Source organism: Oryzias latipes (assembly GCF_053564925.1).
Source record: "Oryzias latipes strain Hd-rR chromosome 1 unlocalized genomic scaffold, Olatipes_Hd-rR_3.1 chr1_Y".
NCBI classification, from domain to species: Eukaryota; Metazoa; Chordata; class Actinopteri; order Beloniformes; family Adrianichthyidae; genus Oryzias; species Oryzias latipes.
In genome coordinates this window covers 7,620,029-7,630,412 of record NW_027616335.1, presented here as the reverse complement: position 1 = coordinate 7,630,412, position 10,384 = coordinate 7,620,029, and the positions used below count along the sequence as shown (strand labels likewise).

The 10,384-nt window shown below is 38.8% G+C and overlaps 2 protein-coding genes across 2 annotated transcripts; both read left to right on the top strand.

The window, feature by feature from the left end:
* The first annotated feature begins 202 nt into the window (after positions 1 to 202).
* On the top strand, positions 203 to 4,124 carry LOC144990464 (NADH dehydrogenase [ubiquinone] 1 beta subcomplex subunit 6-like). The gene is made up of 4 exons (XM_078943884.1): positions 203 to 622; positions 2,278 to 2,370; positions 3,837 to 3,881; positions 3,970 to 4,124. The coding sequence occupies exons 1-4, from the start codon at positions 443 to 445 to the stop codon at positions 4,033 to 4,035; spliced, it is 384 nt and encodes a 127-aa protein (XP_078800010.1). The 5' UTR covers positions 203 to 442; the 3' UTR covers positions 4,036 to 4,124.
* A 1,108-nt stretch (positions 4,125 to 5,232) lies between these two features.
* On the top strand, positions 5,233 to 10,253 carry toporsa (topoisomerase I binding, arginine/serine-rich a). The gene is made up of 2 exons (XM_011476035.4): positions 5,233 to 5,384; positions 7,710 to 10,253. The coding sequence occupies exon 2, from the start codon at positions 7,713 to 7,715 to the stop codon at positions 10,074 to 10,076; it is 2,364 nt and encodes a 787-aa protein (XP_011474337.3). The 5' UTR covers positions 5,233 to 5,384; positions 7,710 to 7,712; the 3' UTR covers positions 10,077 to 10,253.
* Positions 10,254 to 10,384: the final 131 nt, after the last annotated feature.

Sequence of the window (10,384 nt, the reverse complement as noted above, 5' to 3'; positions counted from 1 at the left end):
AGTGGGAAACATTTTATTTTGTTTCTTTAGAAAGCAAAAAAGAAGACTCTTATTTCAGAAATGTGTTGATATTGATGCCAAAATATCACGTTCATAAATTGAGTACACTTTCATGATGACATTATTTTCTATGCAAATGATAATAATCCCAACAATCAATGTTGGCCTGTGTACAAATTATAGTCTATTTGCAACACCCCTGGCTCTATTTGAATGTGTTTAAATTGTTTATTGTTGTATACTGACTGTATATTTTAATTTGACAAAATAATGAGAATTTCTTTCCATTTTTCGCCAGTAGAGGTCGCCATGCAAAACAGGTCAGCCCTTTTTTTACTGGTGACATTTCCTCCTGTTCTTCTTCGTTGGTGCCCTCCAGAGGAAGTGTCCTCCATGGTGTCATTGTAGGTTGATCGAAGTTGAAAATACTGAAATAAAAAAAATGAGTGGTTACACACCAGACGAGAAGCTCCGTTTCGAGCAGATAGTTAAGCTGCGGAGGCAGTGGCTGAAGGACCAGGAGCTCAGTCCCAGGGAACCCGTGGTGACGCCGAAACCCCCCGGTCCTGTTGCCAAATTCTGGGCTGGTTTTCTGGAGCCGAAGACCCTCTGGAGGCTTTACGTGAGTCCCGGCAGTCAGCATCTGTTTACGTTGTTTTGGTTATTGGAAACGAGAATTCAACAAGCCTTTATACGTTCAAATCAATAGCTGTTATTCTTTTGTTGTGATTTAAGGTACAGATTAATATGTAGTAGCGTCACATGTCATGTTTAAGACTAATCCTAATTCAAGAACGTTTATTATGATCAAAAATTTGACCTGGAAAAAAAAGAACCTAAATCGAATTGTTTAACACGGAATAAAGTGTATTTAAAGTCCTAAACGTCTTTAACAATGTTTAGCTGGTTATCATAGAGAAAAATAAAACATTTAAACTAATTTAATAGGATACATTTTTTAAATTTTGTAGTTGTTGGCAAGTATTTCATGTACACTACCTAGTCAGTGTCTATGTATAAACATAAACAAATCATTCAAATATATTATCAATACCTTTTTGTATAAATATAAACATAAATATCTACATTTTGAGAGTGTAGTTTTCTTTTTGCATCTTTTAACGCTCTTTAAACTCTCAATTTACACAGGAAGCCGTTCTAATGATCCTGAATGTTTTCATGTCAAATCATCTGCACATTTTCTTTCATTTTGAAATCACAACATTCATCAGTTTGGGAAATCCTGCTTTATTTTTGATTTTGTTTACTGTTCTGGCTTTTGATCTAGAAGCTGCCTTGCAGTTTAAATGAATAGAAAAGTATTTATATCTATTCAAAATAGTCTGTAGACCTTTAGCAGGAAAGACCAGACTTTCATCAATTAAGAAGAAATGAGCTTATTTAATATTTACCAATTATCTAAAGTGTTATAAAAGCCAAACATATTTTTTAATTAAAAAATTGCCTTGTGTTATTTTTAATTGTTTTTTTTAACTGGGTTAATTAATCATATTTTAACTTTTACATTAATACTAAAATATATTAAATGTATTTAACAATAAGCATATGTTCAATGAAGCTCCTTTTTGTTTTTTTTTCCACCAACAATTAAGAACATTCTCTCCCGTTTACCCTGGCAGCTATGAAATATTTTGAATAATTCTTACTTTTTGTCTTTATTTTTCCGTGTTAAACTTCATCTTAAATTATGGGATTAACATTTTTTTTAAGCGTTCTATATTTATCTTTATTTCTTTAGTTTGGTGTCTTAAGCCGTTGGCCTTTAAACACACATTGTGGCAGGAAATATATATTTTTGATTAGGGCTGCACGATATGAAGAAAACTTGCGATATGCGATATTAGTAATTAATATTGCGATAACAATATAATTTGCGGTATATAAACAATTAGCAAAACAACCAAAAATTTTATTCCCATTCCATTACAACAGCTTAAAAATTATACTACAAATGACCCTTGTTGACGTAGGAGGCGAACATACAACATAATAGGGCGCCATCCGATTAGTTAACAACGTGAAGGAGTCCATCTGATTGGTCAAATGCAGAAAGGGATTCTTTCAATCCATTAAACACTTCAAGCTGCCATAAAATTGTTTGGCCACATCTAAGGTAACCATTTATTGCAAATTTGCTGTCTTTTGCGATATGCATATTGCACAGCTTGAAATTGCGATAACGATAAATTTGCGGTATATTGTGCAGGCCTATTTTTGATCGTTTATTGATTTTGTGTTTTTATTTCTCTCTTTCAGACCTACAAAGTATACAAAGGTGGAGTTTTCACATTGACAAGACTGCTGATTCCTGCCTGGGTTGTCCACTATTGTGTGAAATATCACATTGCTGTGAGTTCATTTGCAGAAGCTTTTAGATGTATTTGACACTGTGTTGTTTAGTTTTTTTGTGCTGTATATAAATAAGAAAGGTTTAGTATCAAGATCAACAACATAAATATTATGTTTAGTTAATATGTAACAAAAAGAAAAGAAAAAAAAGTATTTATCCTTACCCTTTTTAAAATTGACCTAAAATTTAAAAAAATGGCTGCACGGTGGTGCAGTGGATGCCCCTCTCACCTGACTCCCACCTCCTAGCGAGAAAGCTCTGGTTCAAATCCCGACTGGAACCTTTCTGTGTAGAGTTTGCATGTTCTACCCGTCTGGGTTTTCTCCGGGCGCTCTGGCTTCCTCCCACCTTCCAAAAACATGCTTCATTGGTTCCTCTTAATTGCCCCTAGGTGTGCATGTGTGAGTGTGTGGGGGGAGTGATTGTGTGACCTGGGACAGACTGGTGGCCTGCCCAGGGTGGACCCTGCCTTCGCCCAGCAGTAGCTGGGACAGACTCCCTCAACCCTGTGACCCCAAAAGGAATTTAGCGGGTAAAGAAAATGGATGGACCTAAAATATAGTTTTCATGCCTTTTCTTAAAAAAAAAAAAATCCTTAACACCTACAATGGGGCAAAAACTATCTAGTGTGCCACCAATTGTGCAAGTTCTTCCACTTAAAAAGATGACAGAGGCCTGTTAATTTTATCATAGGTATACCTCAACTATGACAGACACAATGAGAAAAAATAAATCCAAAAAATCACTGTCTTATTTTTTGAAGAATTCTTTAAAAATCTGATTATTGTGACTGTGTTCCCTATGTAGCCACCTCTCCTGCAGGTTTTGAGGATGTAAACGCAAGGACATTTTAGTTCCGAGGCTGCAATTCTGAACAGTTGAAACTATAATTAAATCTTTCCACAATCACAATATTATATTTACCCCACTTTAGAATAAATATCAGAGAATGTGAGTATTATAAAAAACATCTGCACTTCCAGGAATCCCAGGAGCGACACGCAGAATAAGACTGCATCTGCACAGATGTGCTGTAAAACCTTCATTTTAGGATGTCAACAAGGATCCACAGCTTCACTGAATTTATCAATGAAGAAGAATTTAAGGGATTTCAGGCATAAACATAGAAATATTGTATACTTTCAAACACCACATTGTGTATGCACACATGTCCTTGTGTGTCATCAGCAGCATCTTCAATTTTACTGCAGTCAATTTTTAATAAATCATTCTCAAAATATGGATAGTGTTTTCTAAATATGTACATTATGTTATTAATGCTTATAAGTCAGTCACAAGTGTTTCTACAGTATTGTCAAACTTTTTAGAATTTTCCATAGATACAGTATTGTGTCTGTTGTGCATTTTGTTTAGATGTTCACTTCAGTTAAATGATCAGAGCCGTACACCTGAAAAAAATGAATGGATCACAGCACATGCTAATTATGAATGCTTTGTTTTCCAGCAAAAGCCCTACGGCATTGTGGAACTAAAACCCAGACTGTTTCCTGTAAGTTGTCTTCATTTTTGGCTTTCTGTTTGTGGTTATTGTATTCTTCATAAAATATATGTATATAATCAACCTTTTTTCTGTTCAGGGTGACACCATTCTGGAGACCGGGGAAGTTGTTCCAGATCTCCCAGAGACTCATAGCCATCATTAAAATCAGAACTATTTCAGTCATTTTCTTAAATTTCTGTTGTAAAAACTATGTAAATTCCATCAAAGTATCAATAAAGGCTAAAAATATAACTTCACTGGTTTCTAGTGAAATTATTTCTACAAAAAAAGATTATATTTCAAATAATTGTCATTTATTAAAGAACATAGAAATGCAGCATAATGCAACTTGATGCATTAGGTTTTGCAGAATTAAGGTCAGAATATTACTCATGGTGATATTAGTGACAGAAAGATTTAAACTTTTCTTAGGATAAAGTCAGTTTGCAGATATAATCATCTAATTCTTATACAGTAACTGTTAACAATCATGGGAAACAAGGACATTAGAAGATAGATTTAGATTTTGTGTTGTGATTTATGACCAATGCATTCATCTCCCACTCCCATCATTTTTTGATCTATTGTAAAAGCATTTCCAGTGGTCTTTCAGTTATGAGAAAGCAGTTTTTAGGCAAAAGTTAAAAAAACTGCAGTTTTCTAGGACAGTTTCTGCAGAGCAGCAGTAGTTCATCAGAAATTCACCTCTGAGTTGTGGACGGAACTGTTGGCGTGGAGTAAGCCTTCACTCATTTCCCATCATCCCTTTCTTTACTCTCTCTCTCCCCCACTAGCTTACAGCTCACAACTGGAGCCAGTTATACTTATAATGCAGATGCCATCTCAGACGAGGAAAACGAAGACGATCATGGATCTATTTGTCAGCTAGTGGATGTTTTAGAATGAAGGGTAGCATGGAAATTGTGGACCTGTCAACTGTAGCACCTACGTCAGCGTTATAAGATTTTTCCAACAGCAGTTTTTCATCTAACGAACTCAAGACGATTTGAATAAACAAATACTCCCAAATGCAATTTTGATCTTAATTTTCATATGCATGTCCTCCATTGTGAGAAAAATGCTACAGGAAGATGTTATAAACCCCAAAAACAGGATTTTGGGGTCTTTAATTTTCTTTTAATGGGGAATGGTACTCTTTTCATTAGATCGTTTAAAGTTAGACGTGCACTTATAGGCCAATAATGGGCAGTAATGCATTATTGGAAAACTGTTAATGTTTTCAATTTTTTGGCCATTTCCTACGAACATAAAAATGTAAACAAAGTTCCTGTCTACAGTCAAGCTATAATTTCCTGTGTGTTTGGACTTGTTGACATTTTATTTTGAAAAACGGAAATCTGTACCGACTATTAATAGCTTCCGTAATGAAGTCTGAGGAAGGAAGGGTTAATACGACCGTTTACTTTTTATTTTTTTTTAAATTGACTGTGTTTCTACCAGACTAGAGGTTTAACCCATATCCTGTGGCACACGGCTTCAACGAAGTCGAAGGTAAACTCGACACCTTTTTTATGAACTTACTGAACCGATGTGTGGTTGTTTTGTTAGCTCTGCTGGCTAAACTTTAGCCGCTGTGTGTGCTAGCCAACTTAGCTAGCCTGCTAAGTTTTATTGGGGAATGTATCCCCTTATTATATTATACTTACTGTTTATGTGTTTGTACAAAATAAGTCTAGAAATATTGGAGAGGCTTATATGTTTGTGTCAAGCCTATACTTGGGTTTTGATGTCATTAGCTGCTCAAGACAAGAAATCAGGCTATTAGCTTAAGAGAGAACAGAATCAGACAAACAAAACACGAAAGTTACAAAACGACATTTGACGAAATATTTGATAGAGTGCGAAAAGCTCTTTATCCTGACGCTCTTTCAATTGGAGTAAAGAATAGACTCAGATAATCATATTTCGGGGGACAGTGTTAAAGTATGGCGATGACGATTATGAAAGGCTGCCATGATGTTATAACACGTACAGTCGACTCATTCTCTATGTTTATTTTAACTATACATACGATAGAAACAGAAGGTCAGTGAAAGTATTTGAGGCTTTGGGTAATTTAATATTAGTTAAAAAACACGTTGATAAAGAAAACAACACACATCTTACCATTAAGCGTTCCAACAACTAGTGTGATGTCACTACATTTAGCATGACCAGGACAACCTTGCATGAGAAACCTGCCTCACGTTTCTCATGTAAGCCTAGACACCAGTGTTTTTCATTCTTTACCAAATAAATGTAAATAATATCATATATTTGGATTGTATGTTGAGTAAAAATGCTAATTGGGCTTTGTCACTGTATATGTAAAGGTGTTGTCCATATCTGTGATCTATGCACCATATGTTGTTGGATGTTCAAAAGTTCAAAAGTAAACAAGAGTATAAGTACAAGGCTGCAGGAGAAGAAAGGAATTTAGTGTTATATGTATACATCTAATACTTAGAGCATAAAATTGACAGCTCAGGATTTCTGTTCAGCCCAATGAGTATTACATTTCCCTCAAATTCATGCCAGACCCAAAGTGATCCAAACTGCACTGCAAATTACTTCATTAATTGTGATGTCAAACTTGTAAGTTTAAGATTTCTGTACCAATCCATATTTTACTTAGAGCTAGAGCCAGATTCCTAAACCAGCTCCATTTAGTTTCAGAAGATCATGTTTAGGTATGAATTAATATTAATTACTTTTCCAAATTAGCCCTTCAAACTTACATTTGATTAGTTTAAAAATAAACAAGAAAATTTGTTAAATTTTTTCTTTTTAAATTATTATTATTACTTTCTTTTGAATGTATTTCTTTATTTTACTTTATTTATTTTATTATTATTCATTTTTTTATTTTTATCTATTTTTAGTTCTCCATTTATTTATTTTCTTTTTAGGTGTGTGTGTGTGTGTGGGGGTGGGGGTGGGGGGGGGGGGTGCTAGTCCATTAGGGAAGTCAGGGCATGAATGGAGGGGCTGGACCTCCTGCCCCTCTGGGTTGGCACGGGCCCCTTCCTTGCTGACTGTCTCTCGGCGCTGTCACGGCTTTGGCCCTTGTCTGCGGCTGGCTTGCCGCCTCCTGACTGCCTGGCTGCCCTGGGAGGGGGGGGCGCCTACCGCGGCCGGCTGGGGGAGCCTTCTTCCCCTGGTTGTGCCCATCCGCCTGCTCATCCCCGCTCCCACCCAAACAAACGTTGCACACAGGCACATAGGGCTCCAGAAACTGGATGGGTGGGATATGCTGGCGGGGCTTACTGGGGGTGACTCTCTCTGGGGTCGCATCGGCGCCCACCCTCCATTCCATTCCACTTTTACTCGCATATTAGACACCCTGATTCATCTAGGCCCTCTTTTTGTGATAGTAAAACCTGTCCAACACAAAAGGACTTCAGCTCTAATCTGTTTGCTCAGTATTTTTAGGACTAAGTTTAACAAAACCAAAATGATTGAATTGAACTTTTCTTCGAAAATGATTTAGTGATTCATTTAGTTTTTTCTGCAGTGATACTCAGCCTTAGTCATCCCTAAGATTGAAAACTGAGAAACTATGTGAGCACACATGCTAACAAATGTTAACTTGTGCATAAAAAACAAAAGCAAATGCTTTAGATTTAATTTGTTCACTGCCAATTTCTTGACTAGTAGTCTCTGCATGAAGCCAAGTGAATGTTTTCAGCATTTAGTGATTTCACATCTTTTTTCAAAATGTGTTTAAGTCTCTTAAATTCCCCTGCATAAATAAAGAAAGGACTATACTGATAAGATCATAAGAAATTTTATAAGGTTGACCTCTATTTGAATATTTTTTCTTCATTTTTTTTCCAGATCATGTCGGCTGTCAAGGTCGCCCTGCAGCACGCTCAGAAAAACGGCAGGAGAAAAACCTCTGAAGCGATGTCTGTGGAAGTGTCTCCTGACTCCAAGTGTCCCATCTGTTTGGACGGTTTTCACAATGTTTCTTACTTGGATCGTTGCCTGCACAAGTTCTGCTTTCGCTGCATTCTTGAGTGGTCCAAGAACAAAGCCGAGTGTCCACTCTGCAAACAGCCGTTCAATACAATCTATCACAGTATAAAATCCGAGCAAGACTTTCAAAAGTATGAACTGAAGCAGCAAGTGGAGAACTCCTCTTTTGGGTATTTCGAGGGAGTGAGGTTCAGGTACCGCACCACTCTTACCGGTGTCCATCGGCAGATGCGAGGAAGAACCTCTCCGCCTCCGGATAACGGGGTGATGTTTGAAGCTTCGGCGCATCCTCCCTTTCAGCGGCAAGATCGCTACATTCGGCGCATGATGGCGCGGTTGGCAGCCAGAAGGAGAGCCGAGAGCGAAGGCAGGACGGTGAACAATGTGAGAGAGCAAGAGATGGTAAATTTCCGAAGGGAGCTGTACAGACAGGGTGTCAGGGTTCGCAACGTTCGAGACGGCGGCCGCTCTCGGGACACCTCCGCCGAGTTCTACCGCAGAAACCCCGCCTGCCTGCATAGATTGGTGCCCTGGTTAAAAAGAGAACTCACCGTGCTGTATGGAGCTCATGGCTCTTTGGTCAACATAGTTCAACATATCATCATGTCACGCATCACACGCTACGATATGGAAGACGGCGCGATTCAGGAAGAGCTGAGGCCGTTCCTTCAGGCTCGAACCGAGCACTTCCTGCACGAATTCATCAGTTTCGCCAAGTCCCCCTTCAACATGGAGGGGTACGACCAGCACGCAGTTTATGACTGTCCGGCCCCCTCCTCCAATGAAGACAGCAACTCCAACTCGTCCGTTATTGCCATCTCAGAGGAAGAGGAGAACCTTGTAGAGATAGAACAACCAGGAGGATCTACCTCTTCTCTGAGTCAGTCTGTGTGGGATGATGAGACTCCTGGTCCATCGTATTCAACAACAGCAGATCCAGGAAGGATAAGTCATCTGTCGGTCCATGACTCGGACTCTGAAAGCAGTTCAGACGGGGGCGTTCAAGAGTTTAGGGCTCCTCAACAGCGAGTGAGTCCAAGAAACCAAATAGACATGACTCAGGAGAACTGTAATGATGAAGATTGTCTGTCTTCTGACAGTGATGACTGTGTTATCATAGGATTTGTTAAGCCAACAAAAGAAAGGACTCCCGAGCTGGTTCAGCTGTCCTCTGATTCTGATGAGTCTTTCGGTGAAGACGCCAAAGCTGCGGCTCTCCAACCTAAACACATTCGTTTCCCCAGTTGTAGTCCAGCAGCTTCACTGAGGAGTGAATGCAGCGGCTCCAGACGAACAGAAAACCAGAGAAACTATCAATATCCCAAGTCAAACGAGGAGTGCGGCTCATCGAAATCAAGCAGATGTAAAACATCCAAAGAGTCTCACAATAAAGAGACAGACCAAAGACACTGCAGTGACAAGCAGCCAAGGGAAAGGTACAGGTCAAAGGATAAAGAGCACAGAAGGCAGAGACGGTCAAAAAGCGGAGAGCATAGACAATCAAGCAGAAGTCCAGACGCCTCACAGAGTCAGTCCATCGACGGGAGTTACTCTTACATTAGCAAAGACTTTTCCAAACGTGACAGGAGGTATAAGGATAGAGGCAGTTATTACTACTATCAGACATATAGCCATCACAGACATGAGACAGATTGCACACGTAAGCAGGCCAACCATCACAGCAGCTACAAGTACTCTGGGAAGCACGTTCGATCTCGCTCCGGGAGCCCCAGCAGGGGGACAAGGGGACGGGATGGGACCAGGTCTCCATCCAGGACTTCCTTCAGCAGCTGCTCCCCTTCGTCGAGAAGAAAGACATACTGCGACAAGCCTGGCGGGAAGAGAAAATACAAAACAAGACACTTAGAGGACCCATCCACACAAAGGCACCACAGCGAGGATGAAGACGAGGACTCTGTGTCAGCTGCACACAAGAAAAAAGCTAAAGAGAGGCGTCATAAAAAATCCAAAGAAAGGCAGAGAAAGAACAGCAGCAGCTTAGAGTCAAAAGAGCAAAGAAAACACCATAAAAAGAAGAAGAAACACAAGAAGAAAAGTAGACGGCAAAGGAGTGATGAGCACAAAAATACCTACTTACCCTCCGTCATCGTCATGGGGAGCAAAAATGAGTCTTCAGCTAAAAACATGCAGGTGTTAAGCACAGATGAGGAAAAAGACACAGGTGGTTCTGCTGTCAATCCAGTAGACTCTGACTCTATCGATTAACCACCTGGCATATTTATATGGTTCTATCTAACTTCAACACAGATGCCAGTATCTCAAGAAAAGAGTATTCTTTAATGCATAAATAATTCTGCCTTAAAAGCTCCTTATCTACTGTGCTGTTGAAGTATGGACTTTTGTATTCAATTTTAAGAATAAAATCTAGTCATTAACAATGGATGTTTGAATATTTGTGATATTATTTCTGTGTAGTTTAACCCAGAGTAGGTTGAATTGAAAAGACATGCATATACAATCTTTATTAATATTCATGCATATTTATGATATTTTATGCCTAAAATATGATGATT

Excerpts from the sequence above, each read along its gene's own strand:
- LOC144990464 (XM_078943884.1), top strand. The coding sequence starts at position 443 with ATGAGTGGTTACACACCAGACGAGAAGCTCCGTTTCGAGCAGATAGTT. Across the intron at positions 2,371-3,836 it reads GTGTGAAATATCACATTGCT|CAAAAGCCCTACGGCATTGT; the intron begins GTGAGTTCATTT and ends TTTGTTTTCCAG. Across the intron at positions 3,882-3,969 it reads TAAAACCCAGACTGTTTCCT|GGTGACACCATTCTGGAGAC; the intron begins GTAAGTTGTCTT and ends TTTTCTGTTCAG.
- toporsa (XM_011476035.4), top strand. The coding sequence starts at position 7,713 with ATGTCGGCTGTCAAGGTCGCCCTGCAGCACGCTCAGAAAAACGGCAGG.